Source organism: Meleagris gallopavo, chromosome 1 (genome assembly GCF_000146605.3).
Source record: "Meleagris gallopavo isolate NT-WF06-2002-E0010 breed Aviagen turkey brand Nicholas breeding stock chromosome 1, Turkey_5.1, whole genome shotgun sequence".
Classification (NCBI taxonomy): domain Eukaryota; kingdom Metazoa; phylum Chordata; class Aves; order Galliformes; family Phasianidae; genus Meleagris; species Meleagris gallopavo.
Window position 1 is genome coordinate 32,168,139 of NC_015011.2, and position 27,399 is coordinate 32,195,537.

Below are 27,399 nucleotides of genomic sequence, written 5' to 3' on the forward strand. Positions count from 1 at the left end.
GACCTCAAAGAACCTGAAAAGGAAGGGATGAATCCAACCTTTTCCTTTTAAAGGAAACAAGTATTATCCTCACTTCATCAAACTGCAAAAACTAAACTGAGGAGGTATGACTTTGCACAGGGAGGACAAGGTGAAGGTGCACAAAAGAATTTAGGTCAGTAGCTGCTATCAAACACAAATAAACCTACCTGTAAGGATATAGTTGGAATGTAAGAATGTCTGGTTTGTGAGGATATCTGATTGATAGCTAGTCAGCAAACAAAATATAATAATAAAAGGAGAAGCAGTAGGTTAAACACACACATCTATAAACTGTAACAAACAGTACATAATTGAGGTCACACCAAAATCAGAGCTCTCAAGTCACTAGACTCTCCACGGGCCACTGGAGAAACTACTCAGGCATGACCTTGACCAGATTCAACCAGAACAGTGAAACTGGTAAGCAAGAGGGAAAAAGGTAATTAGAGAAAAGCGAAAACTTGATTTGGGATGTTTCAGCATGACTGTGGAATCAAGTTAAGTGTATTAAAAGATGCTTCAAGGGGATTGCAGGAGAACAGAATACCCAAGGAATGTTTGGTTCCAGGACAACAAGCAGGAAAAGGGAGAGATCAGTGGATCAGAGAGTCTAAGAGGAAGGATAAAAGGGGGCAGTTAAGTGCCAGCTGATTTCTGGTCATTGTGCTAGCCTGGCCAACCTCTGCATCTGATCACCACTGCTTGTCCTTTCTTCTTATTAAACACTATTTCTAGCTCTATTCCTAACTAATATCATTTCACCATATTGTTTCAGTTCTGTGTGGTTGATTTGCATAGCGAGTTTCAGTCAAGCTCAACTAACCACTGAGCAGGAGAAGACCTGCATGTGGAAAGGCCAGGGACAGAGATTGCAGCTGGATAAGAGATCAGTGTCCAAGCAAGGATACTGGACTGACTGGAAGTCCACACTATTATCTAATGAATCTTCAGCTGCAAGAATTACTGGAAATTGAGAGACTGTGGGTGTGTATAGGCCCGAGCAAATTTAAATCCTGAGCAGACTGAGAGGAGGGAGGGATTCAGCAATCTGTGTTGTGCATGGTTATGTGCATACTATGTGTATTTATAGATGCTGCCAAATGCAGTGGTCTCTTGCCTACACCAAGCTGTGCGGCTGGAAGTGTTTGTATTTATTTTGTGCATATTTGTACCCACAAAATACATGCCTGACCTTGCTACAGTCTGAGCCTGGAATTGGGACCAGCAGTGGCTTTGTCTGGCAGAGTGGGAGGAAAAACCTTGTGTCTTAAAATCCTCAGGATCTAACTTCCCTAAACACAACCAGAAGATCAGCTTCAAAATAAAAGTTCTTCTGGATGATAGTTCTGCATGTGTATGCCAATGTGATTTTATGATAAAGAGAAACCTGGCACGGCTGGGAATATAAGCATTAAGGTGAGTGAGAGGAGCTCCCAACCCAGAGCGAAACTGCATTGCCCAGTTAGTCTGTGTGCAGCACAGATGTTCTTCACCAGTTACCAGGTTAGTAAGGAGCATAGGTGAGAATAGAAATCCTTCCAATTCTACTGAAGATATCATGATATCAGGATTCCTTCCTGCAGAAGAAAAAGCAGTGCAGTATAGTTTTGTTAAAACTGCAAGGCACACATAAGCAGTGAGAGGATTACTGCAAAAAAATGAAACCAAACCAACAACAACATTGTTAATCTATTATAAAAACAACAACAAAACCACAGAGGAGAGCTCAGCTTACACACATCTAAGGGTAGATTAAAAAAAACAAACAAACAGACAAACAAAAACCAAACAAAAAACAGGTTGCTTATTACCGTATTATTGATAAGAGTGCAACACAGCACGACAGCAATTCCCCCATCACGTGGTCTGGACCACAGAGCCCATTATGCCTCCTCCTGCTCAGATCTCTGAGAAGGAAACCAGCTCATGCTGCTTCGCAGATTACTGCTCCTGTTTGCACACCAGCTCACGGAGCACTGGCTCGGGCATCTCTACAGTCTGCAGTGTAGATGCCCCAAAGTGCACACAGATCAGCCACGCTGCAATATTAAACTCTTCAGCTCACATTCTTAGATATTCCCAATGCATTTTTTGGTTGGAAATGTGAATGAAGCATGTTGAAATTCTAAGCCTACAAGCACCAATATTTCAAACAAACTCATTTGTGCACTTAGTGGTTGATCTACAGCCCACTAGAGACAATGGGAAGACTGCCATTAACTTCACATCAGGCTCATAAAAAATGAGGCAGATAACTCCCATTAATGTTAATGAGAGTCATGTATATAAATCACCTACCCGCTGATGGAAAAAGAAACCTTTTTCTGTTCTGCTTTTTACAGGGCTTCCACAGCCTGTGACGTTCACAGTCCTCCAATAGCATTTTGAAGACAAAAGATTTCCAGCAGCCATGCCTTTTTATTGATTTTGCTTTCTGTCAACATAAGTCAGGCTTTACACAGACAGAATACATTTAAGCATACAATCATACCAGTTTTAACATGGCCATGAACGGACTCAAAATTACAGTGAAGCTAATTCCAAGAACGCAAATAATTATTATTTCTCAAATTACTGTTGATGAACCACAATAAAAATTCTTTCTTTTCTTTTCAATTAACTTTAAAAAACAAGCATTAATTTTCCTAAATTTGCATTTTAACTGAAAAAGAGAATTATTTCTTTTTTACCAAAAAAGATGACTTTTTTCACTCCTATTTATGATTCCTTCATGTTGCCTTACCATCACACAGAATCCCCTGCTTTACAAAGAAGACCCATACAGACATACAGAAACACAGAATGGTGTAAAAAAGGTCCTATTTGTTTTAGATAACCTTTTCTCTTTACACAGTGGGTATGTCCTGAGAAAAAAGATGATATTAAAATAATTCTGCTGTAATATATTAGTATCTTGTGGGCTTTTTGGTAGCTTTTGTAGTTTAAAATTATTTTAATACTCATTATTTCTAAATAACAAAGAGCTTTCTGATGTTCAGTATTTTGTATTTTTAATTATATAAATCTATATGTAAAAAATGTAAAACAAATATTTAAAAAGATAAACTCACGTTTAAATTTTAGTGGAATTTTAATAGCTTTCTAGAGACTGCATTTTCTTGTACATTTCAATTATGATGAATAGTCAACATGCAGCACAGGAAAAATGAGCTTCCATTAACAACTTGTCACTAACAGGAGATATTAGGATTCCAGAAAGCACTGCAAATGGATTTTTAGTTTTCAAGACTAGACCTATGGCTGCTTTGCTCCACCAGGTTTAGTCTTTCTTTGGCTCCTTATGCTTAACTCCTTAACGTGGCACATTAATTTTAGCCTCTCATATGCTCACTCTTTCAGGACCCTGTGTCTAGAAATTTTGCCGCTCAAATAGCAAAGTGCAAGCTTTCCATCATTCTAATAGTTAAATAATGGCAAGGCTATGCAATTGAAACAGCATGAAAGGTCACCTTGACAATACTCTGACTGGTAAAAAGTAGCTTAAGGCATCACAGCTCCTTATTGTGAATGAGTCAACCGACTTTATGACTATTCATGGGATTTTAATAATTTTCAAGTTTGACACAAAGCAAGTAATGCCGTTTTGGAATTGTTGCTGACATTCAAAAACATCAAATATAAAGACAATATTTATTAAGCATGTTTTTGACTATATCGAGCAACAGCAAAGCAGGGACAGAAGGGTGTTTGAACAAATGATAAATCTTCTGGAATGGCTGGCATGGGTACTCAGTATGAAATTTAAACCTGAGGAGAAATCTATAAAAAGCTGAAATCACCAGCAGTGTTCTCAGAAATCTCTACTTTCAGGATGTAAAGAGCATTGGCACGGAGTAGATATTGCACAAGGACTTTGAGAAGATTGGAATTTGCCTTTCATAAATTGCCTTAGGTATGCATTTTATGGTAGGACAAGAGCAGGGCTGAATTTCATGTGCTGCTCTGTTGGAGGTGGGACCAAGATCACATTATTTCCAGACTCAGCAAAGCCATATGATATCTGGTGAAAATGTAAAGGAGATTCAATTTTTTGCCATCTACATTTTGTTCTTACCTGAGCTCTCGATATCTAGTATAGAATCATATGCCCTTTTATCTAGGTCTTCACATGAACTGAAACCTAATTTTCTAAATTATAGAGTTAGCATGCTGAAAACCAGATATGCCCAGAGAATAGCAAAAAAAGAGGTGCTAACAAGGCACAAAATGTCTTGTCCTTCCTTATTGTTTTCCTTTTCATAACTGCTAATTGCACAATAAGATCCTCCTGCCATATGCTTTAACAAAACATGAGGTAAAATCCAGACTATATGGATTTGGCTAATAAACACATTATTAACCTTAGTCTAGATAAGTTAGCCTTTTAACTCTTGTCTTTTGGTATATCTATATATTTCCTTCCAAAGACATAAAAATGGAGAATATAACTGACACTTTCTTGCTCAAGTCAATGGGAACATTAGCTAAGGCCCTGAATTTGGAATTCCTGGATACTTCATGCATGCATCAATACGTAAGGATCGATCTTTCAAGTAGCTATTAAACTTTTATATTAATATTACTACTGCACAAATTTCTGTATAATGAAATTTGAATCAAAGCACAGGGCTGGGTATTATGAATGACAGAACACAATCTTACACACAGGAGCTATAACTTCCTTTACTGAAGGTCTGGCTGCTTGCTTGAGAATGATTAAATCAGTAGATTTTCAAGGCTCTTAATACTTCATCATCTAGTTTCTAGTGCTGGCACTGACAGAATGGAAAACCAAAACATGCTAATGAAAGTCTCACAGTGCAAACAGAACTTTTCTGCAGTGACTAAAAAGTCACCAACAGGTGACAGTATCTTAACAGGTGCTGCAAGTAAATGACAGAGAGGCTAACACAGATATAGAATAAGAGGGTAAACTGTAACAGGGTGAACAAATAAGAAGCAGCAAAATACATCATTTATGCACGTTGTTCAGATTGCTGCAAAATAATGAATTTTAAACTTTTACCTAATGACAAGCATTTATCCTGTAGCAACCAGAAAAAAATAAACACATGGAACAAATAGGGTTGATAGTTTAAGAGAAGAGCATGTAGTAATGCATGTTTTTGCTCTCTGCTGAGGCTTATGAGAACTACTGTGCTCTGAAAGGTGCAGAGCAAGCTGCACTGTTTGCTGGCAGCATACCACTCTGCTCTAACATAGAACAGTACACCAATGCAATCTAATTTCAGCAGTAATAGAAGAGGGTTGGATCTATATTACTGGAAGCTCTCTCTCAAGGCATGACGCCAAATCTTGACTTTAGACAGCATTGCTAGCATGTGTGTGCACATTCACATGCATATACCTCCACTGTAAATGCTATCTTGACAGCGGTTTTGTATCTCTACTTAGAAAGACAGCAATCTATATAGAAATATGCTGTGGTCATATCCGACATTTCTAAGGCCTGTAGGGTTATCTATGCTCTTCCTTGGAGTCCTTCCAGTATTCATTTCAGTATCACCGAATCATATTTGATTCTGATACATGCACCAAGTGATCTCTTGTCAGAATTGTTTCTTTCACAGCTGGGTAACAAGGTGATAGGTGGTATCTCTATGTGATAGGCCACATTTTACCAACTGCAGCAGTAAAGTCACAGTGTTCCCATCCACGAACCTATCCAACTTTCATCAGTCCACTGAATATGTTTTACTAGTGCTCACCTTCACCTCTGGGACACTTTACAGCACCCCAGATGTTCCCTATTAAAATCAGCTTTACTGAGACACAAATAATAAAAAGGTTACCATAAAACAGGAAAGAGACACAATATAATTTTTAAAAAATCACAAACTTTTGAATGCTTTGAATTCATCTACTATTAGATTATTTTTCTTCTACTGAATGATAAGGATAAGTAATTAATTATTAATATCCAGTAGTCATTAAAAGAACTGGGTATAGATCCCTGTTCACCAGAGAATTGAGCTGGATGAAAACAACTTTATTCTTTGAGTGTGAAAGAAACAAACAAGACAGTTCTAAAAGCCACTATTTTGACACTTAAATCCACAGACAAAGACCTGATCTTGCTAACATTTACATGGGTTGAAACTTTGACTTCTGGCCATTTCTATTAGTGAAAGAAAAATTACACAGATATAGTTTAACTAAATACTTAGGAAAATAATGGAGGAAATATAGAGTTGACCTCAATTTAGGAGGAGAATTCCTACTAGCATTCCTAAAGCCAGACTTCAACCCATCTTGTACGAATGTCTGTGAATGCTAAGATAATAGCTCCATAAATGTTGATTTTCCGATGAAGTGGGAAGAATGAGTTTTAACTTAATGTACTACGTTCGCCTGTGCAGAAAGGTCTTCTATAATATAAATTTAAATATACAATCTGTTTTACAATGTTTTCCATCATCTTTTCTCTCCATATGTTCTCCCACTAGGAATCTAATGAGTTCTACATATGAGGGATGACAAGGGAATATGCCTGAGAAATAATTCGAGCAATTACGACATATGGAGGCATTGTTTTTGAGTTGCTTCTGCCATGAACATTAGGCAGAGCATCTGGGACCAAATTCTGTCTACCTGCCCATGGACAGTAGCAAAACCATCATCTGCCATTTGTAAATTCTGCTGAGGTAATCTGCCATACAGAGAGGACCATTTCATCAGCTTTATGATCAGAGAGCATATTGAAACACAGGCCATTTATACTTAGAGAAAAACGTTCCTATTCAGATAAAACAGTTTGAGCTGGAAAACATTCTAAAAGCTAATGATAGAGAATCATCATTTCTCTTTTTCTTTTATCTCCAAAGAAAAACTACAAAGAGCCCATATTCAGTTCCAGGCCATTATTTATAAAAGAAACTTTTCTCATCACTGATGAAGTTTGGTAAGAACTGACTCTCCCAGCTAAAGAGAAAATTACTGAAGAAAAATAGAAAGAACAAAAAAGACTCAAACTCTAAACTGGTAATGGGAAGAATTATATTCTATACATCCAAATATTGGCAAGACATCCAGTGTTAAAAATAAAGAGAGAAACAGAGAAAACAAGAGCTCCCTTATAAGGAGACATAGTGAGCAAAACAACTACCATACATTTTGAATGATCTGGATACAAAGATCTAACTACAAAGACATAAAGCTAGAGAATTTAAGATCAGTTTTTGACATGTTTGTTCTAACAGTAAGGAGAAAAGACTGAGAAATTCAACCAATATGCTGACACAGTGTAAACCTGCAACTGCGCCTATTTCGTCATTTCCAAGAAAAATCTCTCAGCAATGTAAATAACATTAGTATTTTTACTTTTTTTCCCATTATGCATTGCTGAATTTTAAGAAAAGTAATACATCCTGAAGTGCAGGGTCTTTAGTGTTTCTCAATGGTATTGTAGAGAAAAGAATGGCCCTGTTGTTACAGAAGGTCTACACAGACTTTTATAGTTATGAACATAAGCATAATTTAAAGAGCTAATATAGAACATTGGCAAGATTACATATGGACAATAATACTTTTATTACACAAACTATTTTTCAACTTAGTTGGACAATAAACTGTTTTCAGAAGTAAAAGCTGGCTATAGCTCAAGGCTTTCAGTCATGGCTAATATTGATCTGATGAGTTATATTTAATCAAGAAAATCTGCGATCAAAGAACAACAGGAATTCACTTCCCATTGCCACATAACAGTACCTGAATGGTAGTAAAGAGGATTTGAAAACAGAGAGAAAGTTGTTTAATCATTAACCTCAACAAGGACAAGTACATGAATTTTGATTTGCTCATTCAGAATTTTCTGAGCAAAATACTGGACACAAAATTTTGAAGGCTTTATCCAAGGCACTTTGCCCTTTCTACAATCTAGTTTTGAGCAAATCCCAGGAACACGAAACAGATCTTTACACCCCTCTAGAGAACAGAACCAAGGACTTGCTGTCACCACCATAAAAAGCCCCAGCCTGGACTTCTGTAAGTTGCTGCCTGTATGCAGGATCCACATCCCCATAATCTCCATCTCTGGTAATGAAACCACGCTACAATGGTTTTGCCTAGCCTGGCATCCCACTGATAGTAGTCTGAGAAAGAGCAGTCATTCCTCTGTAGAATTTTTCTCAGCTGACACAAGCAATGGTCCTCCTGCCAGAGGCTCTAAATTTAATTTTGGATTAAGAGATGTTGGCAACATTTGTCATCACTTGTCAAAATAAACTTGTGGGAAATTCACCCTTTTTATATACTAGCTCTTGTAATCACCACATAAGAAATGCAGATGAATACAGAAGACGCAAAACAACCAGCCATGGAAGGCATTTTTCCTGAAATATTCACAATGACAGTAAAGTGGTAGCAGAAAATTATGTACAGGAACATGATCAAAGATGTAACAGTGTAAATATTTCCTAATGCTATAAAAGAATAAACAGTAAAAGTTTTTCAGGATACAAACTGTGTTATGAACACTGATCAAGTGATTAGGTAATTCTCATTATTTAATATCATTTAAATAATGTGAAATCATTTATTGCTATCCCATTGTTCAGGCGTGACATGTTTGATTACAAAGCAATCTAACCATTGGAAAAAAAAAAAGAGATAAAGGCAATACTGCTATTACAAACCAAGACTGTGTCCTTTTCCCTTGTCTATATCTTTGTTAACAACCTATTTGTAAAATTCAAGTCATGAAGGAGGAGGCAGTAAATCAGCAAAAAAGAATGCCAATCACGTCTTTCTGCTTGGGTGTTATAGACAGTCATGCATTACCTGAATAGTTATAAAAGTCTGCTGTACAATCATAATTAGGAAAATGAAAACAGCAACAACAACAACAAATAACCTGCATATACTTTCAAAATAATAAACTTTATAATAGGTATTTTGTTCTAAAGTATATCTGATGCAGATTTTTGAAATGTTTTTTTTTTTTAAGTCTCTATTTCATATTTATTAGATCTGGCTTGGAATTTTTATCATTAAAACTCACATCAGGATTTCCTTTTCATTTTGTTGAGCTGACCCAATACATTTCATTTTGAAAGATTTGAACAAAGCAGTCAGTTTTCTTTCCATTACTGCACTCTCACACAAAACTGCAGACAGAGACCACATATTCTCTAATGATTCAGAGCTCTTGATGACTACTGAGTTTGAAAGGACACATGGATTTCCCTCTGATCTTTATGCCTGATCATGTTCTTATTCAAATGTATATCAAATAAACTTGGAAGCAGAATATAAGGAATAAAGGAGAAAATGAAAAATAATTCATTTCCAGACACCCACAATGTGAATGTCCATAGCTGACATAGTCACCTCAATTTTCAAAGACACCACTACTAAAACAGACACTGTGGAAGGCCGAACTATGGTTCCCACATTTCCCTGGGATTGACCAGCAGAGTTCACTGGTTTTATTTTTTTAAAACAGTTTAATAAATTAAACCAAACATTACCATTTTAGGAATGTCTGTTATGACTTTTTCAGGAAGACTGTGGGGGAAAAAAACAGTGTTTGTATTCAGCCTAACCTAAAAAGAACAGTGCACCCACCTGAATTTCCCATGACAGTGCTAGAACAGTTGCATTAGATCAATTTCCTTTGCAGAAAGATCTTTCAAACTAGTGGGAGATCTATTGAATAAGTACAAAATTAATAAAACCTTTGAAGTTCTCACTCACTGAACAAAATTATTTTGTTCTATCTGTAAACAAGATAGATCTTCAAAGTTCACATTCATTCAGGGAACTCTGTTTTATATCACAATTTTATTCACTTGTTATGAATTATCACAACATTAATCTACTACAGATATTCTATTCGGTATATTTGAAAATCCATTTATTTTCACTTATTGATATGCATGTGTTACACTTGTATATAATACAGTATTTTCAGTGTTGGTTTAAGAACAAAGGAACAAATAAAATGATATTGAGAAGCATGATGCAGACTTTCGAGCAAAGACAGTTCATATCAGATTTTACAAAACACCACATTAATACTTTGCACTGTCCTAGTCTTTTTAAGATGCTACCTTCCATCCTGCATTAGCACATCCTCCATCAGCACAAATCCATTCAATACTAATCCATCCTAAAATACCAAGATACCTAATTGCTGCTACAAACAGTTTATCCTAATTAAATTTCAATCAGAAAAGAATATTTTTCCCTGACAACATTTTTTATTATTTCTCAGCAGAATGATAGAAGATACTTCTCAATTTTATTCCCAACAATCATTTATTTTAAGATCTCCTGTGCAGTAATACAACAGAGGTAATGAAATGGTTTTGGAACAGCCAGGGATACCATGACAGGCGGATCTCTCCAAAGTATGCAACATCATGAAACTTTATATGTAACAACCTTGCCGTGTCAATAGCTCGTAATGAAAAAATCATTTTCATCCTTTTCAGAGTTTGGTAACCACACAGGACTTTTAAATAAGTTTCCTCCTATATATTTTTTGCCTATCATTAAGTTTGTGTGCTTTTCATTTAATGCACCAAAGCGTACAGTCAGAACTCTCTCACTCTCAGTTAGCATGCTTATGTAGTGTCATTAAAAGGAATTGCCAGATTTTTGTTGTATCAGTATTACAGATGGCACAATATACACTAAATGAAGTATAAAATTATACATTCTGTAATAACTTAGAAAAAAAGTTCATAGATGCTTAAGGCCTTTAAATATGGAGGTTTTTTCATGTAACAGCACATCACAAGGCTCAAAAAATTGCTACTGAAATAGAAAATTAAAAAAGAAAATGTGATTTTGGCACAGATTAGGTTTGAATTTGAGGACAGTAAGCAAGCAAAATACTCATGAACCCTATATCTAGGAGGGCACTAGGACATTTTTCCTTTATAGCAATCAATCTGAGCAGACATCTACATAAGCATCCAACAGTACTTAGTTTCAAGCAAGAGATTTTATTTTTCACTGAAAAGAGAAAATTTCTGAATGATTACCACCCAATTTCATAATTGAAAAACTCATTTACATCCCTGCCTACTTTTATAAAAAATGGATGAAATACTTTCCTTGACTGCTTACCATGAATTTCAATGATTTAAAGGTTGGGAACACTTGCCTCCTTCAAAGTAAATTGAAATATATATCTTAAAGGTATAAAATGCTTTATAATGGAAGTGGTAATTGAGTTTTGACCACTACTTTTTTTAACTGCCAAGTAGCTGCAGTAGTTGGTTAGCCTTAGGGAAACATGTCAACCCGACTATACATTCTAATATGACTGATGTATTCAGATAACTATTACTTGTCAACAATAATTATTAACAATGGGTATATATTTCCATTCCTATAACAAAAGCAACTTCAAGATGTTGAAATATGTACCCTTTAGAGCTCCAAGATTAGATTACAAATAAAAATGTCTAAAATTGTGCCATGCCAGAGGACAATTTCTGCAATGGAAATTTAATTAAAGCATTGTGCAGTCCCACCAGCAATAGAAATGTGGAACAGAGATCATTTTAGAGGGGAGGAACCAATACATTTTGGAGATTGACTTCATCAGGATGAAATGCCACCAGTCTGGAAAGGAGAATCCGAACGATTGCTGATTTTCTGCACCTTTCAAAAACCATCTCTTGAGATTACAGCTGCAAATTCCTCTGCAAGTGCAATTTTACAAGTGTACACAGTTCAATCAGTTGAAATCTTTGTGACACAGAAGTTCAAAATAACTTTCCAGTAGTTTTGATCTCAAGGCTGTTGTTGATTACAAACCAGGTTCTCATTGAAACAATTGATTCTGAAGGAACACCCCAGCAGTACAAAATTTCACTTCAAGGATTGCCTGGAGAAATGAAATTCCTATGTGTTGTATTTAACATTATCAGCCTTGAGACTGACTTGATTTGTCTTTAGCTATCGGGTTACCTGCAAAGAAAAAAGAAAATCAGAAAATCAAAACTGTACATAGAGAATCTACTTCTGAAGTCCTGGAAACTGAAGCTGAAATATAAGTTCTCTGTCCAGAAAAGCTGTTTCAATTGTTTATAAAGAAGTGAATAATTCCCACTGATAGTGAATGGGGATGCTCTCCAAGTTACACTGCGTTATTAAGTGCTTCGTTGGAATTTGACTTAAAAAGGAAACACTCAAATGTGACCATTCTTAAAAATATAATTAAAAAAAACTAAAGGTCACAAAGAGCATTGGGTTTAAGGAAACTTTCCACGTTTTGTTCATCCTTTTCAGTGTTAGGATTTCTGAATGGTAAAAACAATGCCTTTAAAATGTTAGCAATTGGGTTCTGGAGACGTATTCATCTATTCTTTGCATGCCACATGAAAATGCAATGTTCTGTTAAGTGCTAAATATATTCTAGCAAACAGAAACCACTTAGTGGTGAAAAAGGACAAAAGCCATGCATACATAAACAAAAGCTATATCTTTCCTGTTATTTGCAAGGTATAAAATAATTCAAGGAGTTCACTTAGAGTGATTTCACCCAACATAACGTGAAACGAGTGAAAGAGAAGGATCATATAGAAAGAGTGGGAGGCAAAGCATTTCACAATAATTGGACTTTTCTCGTGTCTAACTCAGGTTTTACATATTAAAAGAAAAAACGTCCATCATAGAAACATAATTTTGAGGAATATTTCTGCTGTGTCAGTGGGTACAATTAATGATCATGTAACATTTTAATATCCAATTGTGTCAGGGGACAACATCCCAACTCACGATGAACAACCTAATTGGATTGGCCACAATAACACCTTATGACAGACATCAAGGGGCATATGCTCTTCATTTTGATCTCAGAGGGAAGGGTCATGCTCTGTAATGATGAAACATTCTTTTGCCCTCAGCAAAAGTGTTTGCACACAGCTCTCATCAGCTCTGCAGAGCACAAACATAGAGCAGAATATTAAAAAGACTGTTCTAGGAGTTCATTACTTCAGTTGTTTCTAGGAACAGCAATTAGGAAGGCAATAATAAAATTGTGCTTTGTGGTTTTTATAATACCAAAGATATATTTATTACACTTTTATTTTTAGTTCTTGATGTTGGAAACTGCCTCATGTGATCCTTTCTGTAATGGAAGATTGCCTGAAACAATAATGGAGAATTAATTTAAAAGCCAGGCAACATATATCTATACCCTGCAACAAAGCTTAAAATGCTGACACAGCAACTAATTGGTTTTGTTTGTTTATTTGTGTGTGTTTGTTATTGCAACAAGCTGGAATTCTACTCATGGACCCAAATGCCACTGGGATGCATACTGTAAGATATACATCTTCTGATCCTATCTGCAGGTGGAATCTTATTAGCTTCACTTGATATATAAACATATATAAAAAACTGTGGTAAATCATCTGATGCAAAACACACTGAAAACAGATAAAAAGAAATGAGACTCCTAAAGGGATCAAGTAGATACAGGGCCAAAGTAACTTACATTTCTTTATCACAGAGTATATCAGAACAAAAGAAGAACCAGAGGAAGGTTTCATCACAGACGCAACTGGAAAGGCACAGTCACAGGAACTCATCTGAATTCCTTTTCTACCCACATCCACAGAGAGTAAGTCTTTGTTACTGAAAAGGGAGGACGTAAGCTCTCTTTTTAGAGATGAAGTTGACCATGAGCCAGCAATATGCCCTTGTGGCAAAGAATGCTAATGGTATCCTGATATGCATTAAGCAAAGTCAATAGAATCATAGAATCGTTTGAGTTGGAAGGGATCCTAAAAGGTCATCCTGTCCTACTCTTCTGCAATGAATGACCTACAGCTAGAACATCTTGCTCAGAGCTCCATCCAGCCTGATCCTGAGTGTCTCCAGTGATGAAGAATCCACTACTTATCTGGGCAACTTGTTCCAATGCCTCACCACCCTTATCATAAACACTTCTTCCTTATATCCAGCCTTATCTTCCCTCTTATAGTTTGAAGCTATTTTCCCTTGTCTTATCACAAGGGATCTTGATAACAAGTCTGTCCCTTCCATTTCTATAGCCTCCCTTAAGGTATAGAAATATCTGTCAATTTCCCATATCTAGCTCTACAACTGTGTGGTGAGAATATCCCTATACAATCAACATGCACTGTTACAGTGAATAAGTGACGTAAAGAAAAATGACTTATAGCCATTCAAATCCTTGCTTTATAGAAGGTGTCTAACAATACACAAAGGTCATGTTGCTTATACAGTCTGCATAGGAAGTCAGGTTTTATATTCCTACTTTTTACAGTTACATGATTGGAGTTTTTACCTCCTCTCCTTTGCCAGAATTGCTTTATTCTACCTGCTGTACATTTTTTTTTTCCCCTTAATGTAGAGATTACACACTGCTACTCTGAGTAACACACATAGTGGTTCATATTTTCCTCTATGTAGGAAGGTAATACTTGTTATGAGCAAGCACACACCAGCTATTAACATTAATGGAAGTTATATATCCATACACATTAGGGAGAGAACAGACCTCTCAGATGTTAAAGGCAATTTCATAAAGAAGCAGGGAAATTTTAGCTAATATGTAGTGATGTTATTCCTAGAAATGCCTAATCTGGGACAAAATAAAAGCTATAGGACTTGAGTAGCTGTGAAAAAAAGTATTGTGCCAAAGGTCTTCTTAACAAAACAGGAACTGAGAACACCATGTGTCTGATCTCTAAAATCCTAAGAGAACAGTAACACACTGAATGGGTGCAAGTCAAGTCTAATCAATTTTTCAGTGAATAATTAATATGCATGAAAATTAACTTTGCTGCTGCTTAACAACACAAATGAAAAAAGTACATAGAACCTTAAGCATCGTAGGTATTGATTTGAATTAATTTGTTCATTCTTGGAACATAATTACTCCCTTTATGCTAATATATTTTTCACACGGTTATTATGTCATAAATACAGTACATTAGTCTCTCTTCACTTTCTTGTACTAAATGTGCAATTAAAGTATAATTACTCTGCAATTGCAGACTTTTTAATTTAAATTAGTGAGTGGCTGCTATAAATTGGTTGTAATTGTATGTGAACTCATTTTATTTTAAAACAATAATATAAAATTAAATATATCTGGTTTTCCACATTTCCTCTGCTAATGTTCCTACAAGATTCAGTTCTTGGGTAGAACATTTTTGCCAGTGTGATCCAGAATGAACCAGAAAAGAGGAGTTCTCAAAGGCAGCACATTAGAAAAGCTATCAGATCAAGAGATTTTCTGGTCAGCTCCTGGTCAGTGATACCACAAACATGTGAAAACCGTTCTCACTTGTGAAATTCCCACAGCTGATGAATACAGCAGATAACGTGTTCTGCTCCATCAGAATAGGTTTCTGGTTAAAAAAAAAAAGACTATCACTTTTACTCAAGATATTCTTCTGCCTTAAAAGAGGAAGGAGAAAATTCAAGACTATAGGATGAAAAGCATGGCTGAGTGAATGTTCTCTATGTGAGAAAGCAGTTTTAATAACTGTCATAAACCTAAGCATCAAAGTTACAGAGTGTCAATAAGGCACAGCACAATTCTTCTATTTTTTCAGAGAAATAAATATATTAAATATATCCTAAGTACATAATAGTTTATACACACAAATGAGGTATAAACATAATCACTAACTAATTAGTAATGTTTTCAGAAAATAGATATTATAAAATAAATTTAAGTCAGTGTGTGGTGGAACATTTCATAACACAAATTTTTACATTACTAATTTTTCGACTGGTAGATCTATCTTTTTTGTTCTGTGTTCATCACATCTCATACATAAAATCCATATTAAAAAGAAAAAAAAAAGAGTTTGTAAATTTAGCACTTGAAACTTAGGAACTTCCATTCTGTGGGCGCCCTTGCAAGAAGGACACCCATTCTGGCTTTTAGCCAAAGAATTCATATAAATATGAGAGTCAGGAAGAATTTAATACTTAATGTTTTATTATCGCCAAGTTTTGTTTTCTCTTCAATTATAATTTTTCCATCAACTATATAGTATACGATTATGTGTATGGTCACAGCATGAATGTTGTCTGAGCATACTGAAAAATCATCAAGCTATCTTTTTTCAGGTATGTAAGGCAGAGAAAGGGAATTACATATGTTTAATAGTCAGTAGTTCACCCTGTGCTTCGTGGAATTGCATTAGACAAGAAAAACTTCTTGGCACCCCTACATTCTTCTGCATAATTTTAAAAGCCTGTAAGAATACAAAAATGGCATGGGGGTTTCTTAAAAAATAAAAAGACTTTCAGAAATATATTTAATGGACAACATGAGACAAGCTAAGTACAGGGAGCATCACAAGAATCCCTTAAATTCTTAAATTCTTGTACAAAGAGACACATTACAAAAATCCCTAGCTATGAGTTGTCCTCAGAAACATGTCCTGGAGACAAGATAGAGATCTTGTACCAATATAGTCCTTATTTGTATGCAGTACAATTTTGTGTCCTTACTTTTACATTCTTTCTCATACTGAACATAAACGAAGCACACACACACACCAAAAAAAGAAAAAAATGATAAAACAGAATCAGTGAAGTAGTATTTTAGTAAACCTTTCCTAAAATAGGATAGGTTTGAAGAAAGTTATTTCAGTCATATTTTTTCATGAAAAAAAAATCAACCTATTTTGGTAGTGAAAGCTTAATATGGACATTACAATGAAAAATGGATGTGCCCATATAACCAAAATCAAATATCTGTCAATTGTTTTTTTTTCCTCTTATGCACCTTGCATATGAAGGTCCAAGCTGGAAATAAATATTTTGAACAGATGGAAGCTCATTATTTCCTGGAGCTTCAAAATCCATACAGCATGTTTGTTATGCACTGTTATTCATACGTGGCTTGTTAAAGCAAGTGACATTTTGCATTGCCACTTGTACATTTTTGTTGACGAAATATTCTATACTTGCAACATACTACCTTGTACCTGTGATACTTCAAATTACTTAGCAAATCTTAACAGAGGACAGGCTGACAATTTCCTCAGAACATGAGAATCCTGTATTTTGTTTTCTACATTAAGGAACAGACAAAGGACAGACAAAGAGAGTGGTTAAGGATATGTTTGCAATAGGGTATCCATATTCATGTGCATTTAACAGTAGATAGGTGTAGATTTATGTGTCCATAATAGATAACCAATTTTTGAGGGACAGAAGAAATCATTTCAAAAGTTTGAGTAAGGTTGAAGTGATTCATTTGTACTTTAGAAGTATGCTTGATAAAGTATCTGCAACAGAGAACTAAGAGTTGGGAAACAGGCTGCTGTTTCATGATACTAGACTGTTACTTGACTTGAGCTAACGACACAAAACAAAATTAGAGTTATTTCTGGGAAGCTGTGAAAACAGCTATTTAATTATAACTATACAAATTAATTTGCCTTCAGTGAGGATTAAATATTGACAGATTTTTTCAAGTCCTCAGTTATTTCATTCCTGGCCATAAAATTTCAGCTATACCTGTCTCTTGATATCAAAACTCAAGAGTATTAATTTTTTCTCTTCGCTGTACTTTAGAGAATGTAATATAAAATGTGTTTCTAAACATGTTCACAAGCATGTAGAAAAGCAATTTAGAATTCTAGATCCTCAGGTATGTCCTTCGGCAAACATCTCTAGCTCATTTCATTAATTAAACAGAACATTTCCCAATACAGTTAAATGGCTCCAAAGTTTCTGATGTCTTTCATTAGTACTAGACTCAAAAGCTCTTAATACTTTTGTGCTTTTATTGCACTGTGACCAAACAGAATTGTATTTGTGAACTTTCTGTACTTTAGACTGTTCCTTAGAATGAAACAAACATTGAAAACTCATTTCACACCGTGCTATTTAAGTATACTTTTGTATTTCATGTTTTCTCACTACTCTTAATGATTTTGGCAGGAAATTTTAGCTGTTAAATCTGCAGATCTAGACAAGCATTGTTAACCATTGTAAGGAAAACTAAAAGGGCTTTCATATGTAAATTAAGCTTTCTACTTGCCCCATATATACTAATCATATGCCAAGTGATCTTAAAGCTAGAACTAGAAAAACAGAAGAAAAATATTTTAAAGCATGGCATATATTTCTGAAAACATGAGAGTTTTAAGATTAAACAGACAAATTCTATTATATTTAAGGAATATGGCACAAATACCCTTTTCCCAACTTTTTGTGAATTGTAAGTAATTGAGTATGATACCAAGCTTTCAACAATGAAACATCTAGCTGCATGTACCAAGATGTACGTGTTTTGTAACAGTTTTCATGCTTTCCTACAATTGTAACACAAACTTATTAATTGGATCTCTCTTTGAAAGGAGAGTGAGAGAAGAAAGATGTTTAAAGGCTTTTAGAAGTACCTGACTGATGCACTGAAGCTGTTTAGCAACACAGTGCAGAGTCTCTTGAACAACCCTCCTGGAGTGCTGCACAAATAAGCCAGGATTCCTGTATATCTGCAGCAAACTAAATAACTACAATGAAGAGTAAGGTACAACAGTTCCTGTTAATACTATGTAAACCTGTATTTGTACACACCTGCTGCTCTGTGAGTAATAAACCAGGGCTGGAACACATTTTCTGGAGTGGTTTGACTCCTTATTCCTCAACGAACGTTCTGGCCCTTCCTTAGAATCCGACCATGACTAGGATTCATCACAACTAGTGCTCCAACGTGGAGCCAGATTATTTAGTATGTGTGGAAAAATCATAAATTGTCATCAGGCACAGCAGAAACCTCCTTTCTCTACTTCTCCATTCGGACTTGAAGAGTTTTACACGTTTGCCTAAGAAACAAACACATGTCAAGTACTACACTGTTACGGAATTACTTACAGAAAACAAAACTGGGATAGATGGAATTTTCTTTAACTTATACGTAAAAGTGCAGAACAACAGGAGGAAACATATTTCAGAACCAAAATAAATTCTCTTAGCAAAGGAGCATGGTCTCAACAAAAAAAAAAACCCGAACAATAACAATAATTTCAAAGGAAAAGGTTCAAATATACTCAAACTCAAACTTTGTGATTTGTCTAGAAAACCAAACAGAAGTGGATAAATAGCATTTGCTCTCGTTTTTGCAAGTATATCAGCATTCTATGATGAAACAGTAATTGAAAGAATTGAATAGAATTGAATTGAATTCAATAGAACTTTGATACAAATAAGAGGCATGTGATCAGAATACATTTCCTTCTAAATGAAAGATTTGAGTGTTTTCTTAACATATACACATTAAAAAATACAAAACAAAACAAAAAGAACTCAACTGCATCAAGTTTGACAAAAATGTGCATTCATAGGAGAACTCTACTTACAGTCACTTCTATGGCTATTAGGCTACAGGAAACACAATAAAATAACATCAAAACACGCTATTCAATTCAGGCACCTACTTCCTTATCTGGATTTTTGAGATAAGTTTTTGGATTTGCTGATAAATTGATTGTTTCTGAAAAGGGGTTCACAGCACCTCAAAAGACCAACTAATTTTCTTTAAATAATGCTTACAAAAGATAATTATCTCCCTTTTTTCTTTTTCCTTTAGACCTTTTAATATAAACGTCCTACCACAGATTATTAGTAACGTCTATTGCAAGATAAAACTCATAAGTTGGATGGTCCACTGATTTAATAAAATAACTACACATTTAAAATATTATCAGAGAAATAAATGTGGCTCTGGATTCACATTCACTTAAATTTGATATTTTACAAAATAAACGTAATTGATATAATGCACTGGGACAATTATCACAGTATATAACTGATGAAGAAAAATGAGTTATGTCAAGGATAAATATAAATCATTACTTTTACAAATGTATTTTGTTGTTATTCTCTTCCAAAAGATAATGTTACTACAATGTCCACAACTAAACTTTCTCAGTGATTCTGTAATTCAGCAGAGAAATCAAGTTTATGTTAGACTGTTAAAACTTCATGAAATTTTTCATTTACAGACAAAAGTTTTGTATTGAGAGAAGACTTAAACATAAACCTTATTTTACTTTCTGTAACAGATAATAACTGTAGTAATTCAGACAAGGATATATCCTCTTGTGGTTTTTGGAGGTGATCACAGTGGGACTGCAGCATGACGACATAAAAGACTGCAAGACAATTAATTAAAAAAATGTAATTTTCTTCTGTTTTATACCATCTAATCATCACAAAAGGAAGACAAAAATAACCTCAGTCCTTTTTACAACAAGGCAATCTGAAGGATTATAGAGTCATACTACCCTGCTAACTCTGAGAAAGTAAAGGGAAAAGCAGAGTCTTTTTGTCTTTCACTCAATCTTACAGCACTAATCTAAATAACAGACTATTATTCTTGATTGGAAAGCGAAAACTCTACCAACCAGCTACTTTTGTCTAATATGCTAAACTAAAAAAAAAAAAAAAAGTCATTATTTTAAACTAGGTTGAGTTTTTAAATTGCCTAGTAGCTAAAATGGATTTTCACCTTTTAATGTATTTTTTCAGAAACTGTCTAAGATTGAACTTCAAATTATCCCTAGTAATGTGTTATCCCCAGGTGTGTTATTTTTCTAGGGATTTTGAATGAAGAATAACAAGCCATTTGGATGAAATCAAAATAGAAACATAAATTATTTCCTTACCTGTAATTTTATCTCCTCTATGAGGGTACCTGCTGCTCTGTTAGTGCAGTACTGATGTGTTTTCTACCTTTGTCCCAAGCTTCAGATTCCTTTGGTGATTTTCCCCCACTTGCTTACCAGCTTCCACTGCTGGCATTTTGAGGTAGTGCACTCACATTTGGCTCCACGAATACTGCCACAGCTGAGGGAATATAAGACAACTAAAAAACAAGTTAGAATACAGGAGAGCAATATCCAGGCAGGAAAAAAAAATGTTTAAAAACAATGAATCAGTCAGCAACTTGAAACACTTTCATCATTTTCCTCTTTCTTTCCATCAATTTAGAGTCTCCAAATAAAGAAAAAACTTTCCCGTGTGCAGAGAAAATTAAGGCAAAGTAGTGAGTGCTGACAGAGTAGTGGGAACCCATTTAGAGAATATAAAATTATTTTAAGGGAATCTAATTTTAACGTTCTCCAGTCTGAGTACCCATCACACTATCACTCTAATACAAATAAGAAACAGAAGAAAGGTGGCAGATTTAGAAGATTACAGAAAAATCCCTTTCACCCTTTGTCAGTTCTTAATAGAAGCAAGAAAAGGGAAGATTGAAGAGCTTTTCACCTAAAAGCTGTCATAGATGAACAATTAGGATGATTTCTCACTGCCTAGGGAAAAATACATAAAGCCTGGCTCACTAGGAAGTAGTCAGGGTCACAGATGCTCATTCCTGACTAGCTGTTGGTCTTGGTTATTAGAGAAAAAAGAATGAAAAAGAGAAATCAGTACTTCCAATTTAAATTTAAAAAAATATACAGACAGAGATCAAATCCACCATCTGTGCTTGAAGGAGCATATAGATGACTAGTTTCCCTGTGATCTTCTTGAACATCTGACATGTATGATCACAACTTCCTGTGGCATTCTTGGAAGCATACACATTAATTCCAGAAAAATTCTTTGATGGTCCTCATCAGCATTTTCTCCAAACTTGTGATAAACTTGAAATACCTTCTTGCTTGAGTATTATGGAGATTTCCAGGTAAAAGATACAACTTCCTGTAAGTTCTGTGTTCTGGGGATTACCTTAATGCTGTTTTTTGGACTTCATAGTGCACAGAAAAGATGTAATCTGTCTAAGGAAATAATGAACTCTAGAAATGTGACTAAGAACCTGCCTTGGATACTCCATTTCATTTGTGTTGTGTAAAGAATCTGGATAGTTCTCCTCATACCTTCATCTTCTCATTATGCTCTGACTAGTACATGACACAAGACAAGTTAAATATGAACGTAATAGAATAGCTAATCATAATTAGTCATTTGTATTCAAAATTTGAACTAATGAAGAAAAGGCCAAAAGGTTCTGAAGGTTGCAGCCTTCATATTTCAGGAATGTAAGTAACAATTATGTGATTTAATGTCAAGAAAGAGAAAAAGGACTATCACATAGAAATCTCTAGAATGACTCTCAAAAGGAAGTTGGTTTTGCCAGCAATCAGCTTCAAAACTGACAAGCTGCATTCTAGGAGAAAGTTTATTCTTCTTTTTTTGTAGATAATGTTGAAAAATAACTATTGGCAACTGGAATTAGAATTACATCTTGAAGACAATAAATTTGCTACGCTGTTCTTTTCCAAGATCACTCCAAAAAAATTGCAAGGAGGTACAACAGAGGGATCTCAAGATTCTAGAATACCTACTGTACATTTGACTAGATTGGTAACAGCACAAGAAAAATTAATTTCTTTGGTCTTCTTTTGGCAGGGTTATGTCCCTAAGCCACAAAGCTCAAATTCAAGATGAAAGAAAAAGCTGCTGTTCTGTCTAGAATTGTTGAGATATTTTCTGGTATTCTCAAACCTGAACACACACAATTTTTGGACATTTTAAAATATGCAGCTCCACTAAAATTCCTGAATCTTCCATTCCATTCCATTCACAGGTTACATAGAAACAATCCATTGCTCACTGGATATGATACCCATCTTTATAAACTGGAGACACCCTAGTGTTCACTTCTGGCCTTACCAAGATGATACTATAGGTCACATTAGGCAAAGAAGTCATGGTGAAGTTGATATTCTGCAGCTTTACTCAAAATCTTCACTTCAGAGCTCTATGACATTTCTCACTGCAGATATAGAAGGTACTGAATGGTAGTTATCAGGACTGAAAGATCTGAGAACGAATCATCTGTACATGCTAATAAAGGAGTAGATGCAAGATCAAAATCTACTTTTAGAACATACAAAAACCTTTGAAGACTTTTCTCACTAACAGTAGTATCTTTCCTGAGATGAACCAAGTCTTCCTCAGGGTGAAAAAGGAGTAAATTATAAGCTATGAAAATGTAAACAATTTTGAAAATTTTAGAGAAATGAATTTAATGTTGGTTCTCTTTTTTTTTTTTTTTTTAATTTAGTCCTAGAGATCAGTCTCTCATTTATTCTTGCCTGAAATACATATTTTTTTTTCTTCAGTCCAAATACTCTTTGGATAGGAATGGACTGTCTTCATTATTCTAATTAGGATTCCAACTGATTTGGGGGTTTTCCCTAGTCACACCAGTAACTGTATGAATGCTTTGTATGACTGACTTTTCTAATTGTTTTTTATTTTCTATTTATTTTTTCTCTCCCTGCAAAAAAGCAGAGCTAAAACAGAGTAGAACATCTGAGGTTTTCTATGCAGTCCTAATGAAGAAGGAAATACCTCAAGAAAACTATGAAATTTGGGAGAACTGAAAGTAATACCTTTTAGAAAACTGCAGTACATTTTCCCACACTCTTACATCATTTCTGTATCTGAACAGTTTGTGAAGCTTATGCCAAATAGAGGCAAGAGTTCTGCATGCAGCATTGGGTAATGAGAGGTTTCAGAATACTCCAGTCCTTCTGAATGAAATTCAGTCTTTCTGACTTTCAGAAACGATCCAAAGCAGTCACAGACCACAAAAGAGGGTGTGACAAGGAAGAAGCACAAGTTTTAGACGTACCAACATTACTCATATGATACAGGCATTTGAATGTCATCTCCCTATATTTGTAAGGTACTGCAAACTGACAAAGGTTTCCCACTGCTAAAGCTAAATAGCTAGATATTCAAAGATTCTATCTTACATAGCTCTGAAAGGGCACAGAGGCTGTAAACAAGAGTAAAAACATATTTGGTTTCAGTGTTATGCCTTTTCCACTTTGTAGAGAAGTGGAGAAAACCAGTAATTTACATACGGCCTTCAGAAGTCATTCTTATTTTCCATTATAGAGGCAGAAAATTATTCTTCAGACATGATTTTAGTATCTCAAATATGCCAGCAAAAGAAAAACTGAGGGGAAAAAATAATAATAAAAAAATCACAAGCGGAAGCGGAATCTTTTGGGACAAAGGCAGAAAACCTCTCAGCAGGACTGATGGATTGAAGGATTCCCAGGTGAAGAAAGCAATACTTGCAAAAAATAATCAATTAGTTAATTAATGACATGCAATTGAATCCATTTATGTTTTTCTTTAACAATGGCAGAAATATTTGTCTTTGATTTTGGAGTAATTCCATCAATTTTAAAGTTTTGTAGAAGCGAAAATAATTCTGTGCAATGGATACTATCTACAGATTTGCCAAAAAGAAAATTATCCTCTCATAAAAATGTATAAACCGTAATATATATTACTAACACTTTATGAATGTGGAAAAGGGTTTGCAGATTTCATTTCTCATGATTTGTACAGAGTACCCGCTCATAAAAATAATTGGAATAAAACCTCAGAACAGCTACAGACAAGACCTAAGGCAGTCCCAAGTAGTACAAGGCACTGAAAAAAAGAATCGAGGCAAATTTTCAAACCTTCTAGGCAATTAAATTATGATAAATAAAAAAATAATAATAGAAATACTACTCTGATCTTCATATATTTTCTTAAAGTAACACATTAACAAGCTCTCCCTGTTCAGAAGAGCTGTATGTATGAATATTGCTCTTATCCCATTCTCTTTTGTTGTTCTGTTTTGCGACAGAAAATTTCCTGAGTTGAATAGTTGGAATATCTTGACCTGCACAAGTTTTACTGTCATTCGACGACTTTGCTTATAACATTTCAGATTTTAAATACAAAACGCTTTCATTACATAATTTCATACAAAACATTTTTAACATCCCTATTTTTATGGGTCTATTTTATTGCTTTCTGGAATGCACTGGATTCATTTTTTCCATCATATTTCAATAGAGTTTGAGTGAATCACTTGTTCTACCTTGTAATCAGATGAAGAAGTCCATCTGTATTTATAGTGTAGAAAAGGTAAGTAGGAAATGGAAGAACAAGTTAAGACCAAGTTGGAAGCCAGGTCTAGTATGTGACATCATACAGTAATGAACTGCTAACTTTTGCATTACTCTTAAGGGTTTTGTAGTTAGTTCTGTAATTAATTTGGATTCGTGTAATTAGAGTCACATGCCTGTGAGAAAGTTCAGTACTGAACTATTAGATCTGCTTCAAATAATTTGCACAGCCTGGTGAACTATCTCTAAGTGGCCTCTTGCACTACCTTAACTCTCTTCTTCTAATCCTTATCACCATAGCTTGTGTCTCGCATTTTGTTTTTTGTTTGTTTATTTGTTTTTAATACACATTCGTCTTTAGGAAAAAACTATGACTTGTCTAGATTTGTGTGATCTATAAATGGCTGTAATCAAGCTGTGAGCCTGAACTCATGTCAAATGTATGCTTGTAACAGGAACCTTTCCATAGGATAGAACTAGGCCTGCCAGCTTCATGTTTAAGACATACATTTGGTATTCTGCAGATATTTTTAAGAGATTCAGTGAATTATTTACCCTTGAAAACTGGTGATTCATTCAAACCTTTTGGAAAGCTACACTTGGGAAACTCTAATATGTGTTGGCCAGAGATGTTAAATATTTTCCTCAAAGTCTCCAAGTGTCCAAAAAAGATTACTGTTTGGGCAACCTACAAAAAAATACTGATCTTCAGTATGAATGAGTTGTGACAGTGGATCAAAACAATAATCACTAATGCAAAAAGTTAACATGACCCTAGAAAATGTTACCTTATTTCCATTCCCAGCTCATTTGTTCCCTGAAACTTGTGTGCATTTTTTAAGAAAATGTAGACATACCATTTATTGCTATTTTAATGACAGATTAGATACACTGGGTCTCTGAGTTAGCAATGAGAAACATGCTGAGAAGCTGCAAATTTCTGCTAGTGACAGATTAGCCAAAGGCATAGAAAGAGATACCATAGCAACAAAGAGCCTGTCACAAGTGCAATCACTCTTTTCCATAGCTAATATTTTGCTACAGTCTGTGCACTTACTTGTATTGTAATCACATCCTTTTTATGAACCACTGTATCCCTATACATATTGTTCCTATAAATCTTCACCCAAAATTTAGGTAGAAGGTGAGATATCTATAGACAGAAACTTTGAAGTGAGGCAGGGGGATAGAGGAGTTTTACAGCAAGGTAGTCTTTTAATTCGATTCCTTAAATAATATTTAAAGAAGCACTTCCTAAGATTATTTACTACTGACGCTTGGCAAATCACTGATTTATCCTGTATTTCAAGTTTCACACTGGTCACAGCAAAAGGTGAACTGCTTCATGTGATGGAGGTTAGTACTAGATTTACTCTGAAAAAATGTCACACAAAAAATGCACTGCCTTATTAGTACAGAATGATTGCAGAGATACCTCCAGTCTATCGTAAACAGCCTAAAATTCCCTCTACACACAGTGTTCATGAATTTCTGATTTTTCAACTTGCATATCAACACCGGTACTGCCTTTTGAAAATTTTGGAGGAAGGAGGAGGAATAAAGACATGCGAGAAAAGCAACTACAATAGCAATATTTCTTTCCAACTTTAGGAAAAACAAAAAACAAACAAACAAACAAAAACTTATAGTTTCAATTTTTTTCTGTCTGTTGCTGCTTAAAGAGACAGTGCATCTGTTGCTGATACAGAGGAACAGAAATTAACAGCTAACACAGCTGCACTGCTGATGTCAGCCTCAGTTTCCAGAAACACGTTCTTTTCTTCTCTTATCCAAGGACACATTTTAGTTCTCATTTTTTTGTATTGTCTTACTCCCATGTTGGTTACGACAGTAGCTGAATCACTGTTAATGCTGCCATCTGATATTAGGTTTCTTAGTAAACACCATCCTGCCTTCAGCCTTCCTCCTATAGCCCATTGCAAAGCATTACTGTGTAAAAGTACCTAATGGAAGCTCTTTCATTCCTTGGGCTGAAAGCCTTATGAACAGCACACTTCATAATTTGAAACATAAATAAAATTATTGCTTCTCCTATCAGCAGCTGTAATTAATTTAGAAACAATATAGTATCTACAAGTGAGAAAGAGGAGACAGGGTAAAAATATAAGCAATATTTATAGATAGCAGCAGAACTGCATTGATTCAGAGTAGTGGAATACACACGCTGAACACCATTTGTAGCCAGTTGGTGTGTTTGGACAGTATCCTTATCTGCTTCCAATGATGTTATTAAATTTTTAGTTTGTTTTAAATTCTGGATGTCATAATGCAAAATTAGATTAAATGGAATATTACAAATATCTGACTTCAGACTCTCTCCAGTATTTTTTGAAATGTAGATAAACACTCTAAGTATGGATTTCTCTCCATCCTGGCAATATTTCTGTTTGTTCCTTTTTTTCTTTTTTTTTTTTGTTTCATTAGTCGTCTATCTCTGGTATTGATTTGGAAA

General features: G+C 34.9%; 1 protein-coding gene and 1 long non-coding RNA gene across 4 annotated transcripts in view; one reads left to right on the forward strand and one right to left on the reverse strand.

Moving 5' to 3' along the window:
• The first annotated feature begins 356 nt into the window (after positions 1-356).
• Positions 357-27,399, forward strand: part of LOC104909897 — a 34,415-nt gene continuing 7,372 nt past the window's right edge. Inside the window, exons 1-2 of the long non-coding RNA XR_792667.2 lie at positions 357-441; positions 13,511-13,621. This is a non-coding gene — a long non-coding RNA (uncharacterized LOC104909897). The remainder of the gene's footprint in view (positions 442-13,510; positions 13,622-27,399) is intronic.
• The window catches only part of TAFA2 (TAFA chemokine like family member 2), a 194,461-nt gene continuing 175,038 nt past the window's right edge, over positions 7,977-27,399 (reverse strand). For 2 of the 3 annotated variants that reach the window (XR_792661.2, XR_792662.3), the window contains exons 5-6: positions 18,577-18,824; positions 7,977-11,964 (exon numbers count right to left, since the gene is read on the reverse strand). Coding sequence is in view for 1 of the 3 variants with exons in the window: in XM_031553473.1 (XP_031409333.1) it covers positions 11,953-11,964 (12 nt within the window). In the remaining 2 variants the exon portion in view is untranslated. The remainder of the gene's footprint in view (positions 11,965-18,576; positions 18,825-27,399) is intronic. The other variant, XM_031553473.1, reaches the window with a different exon arrangement.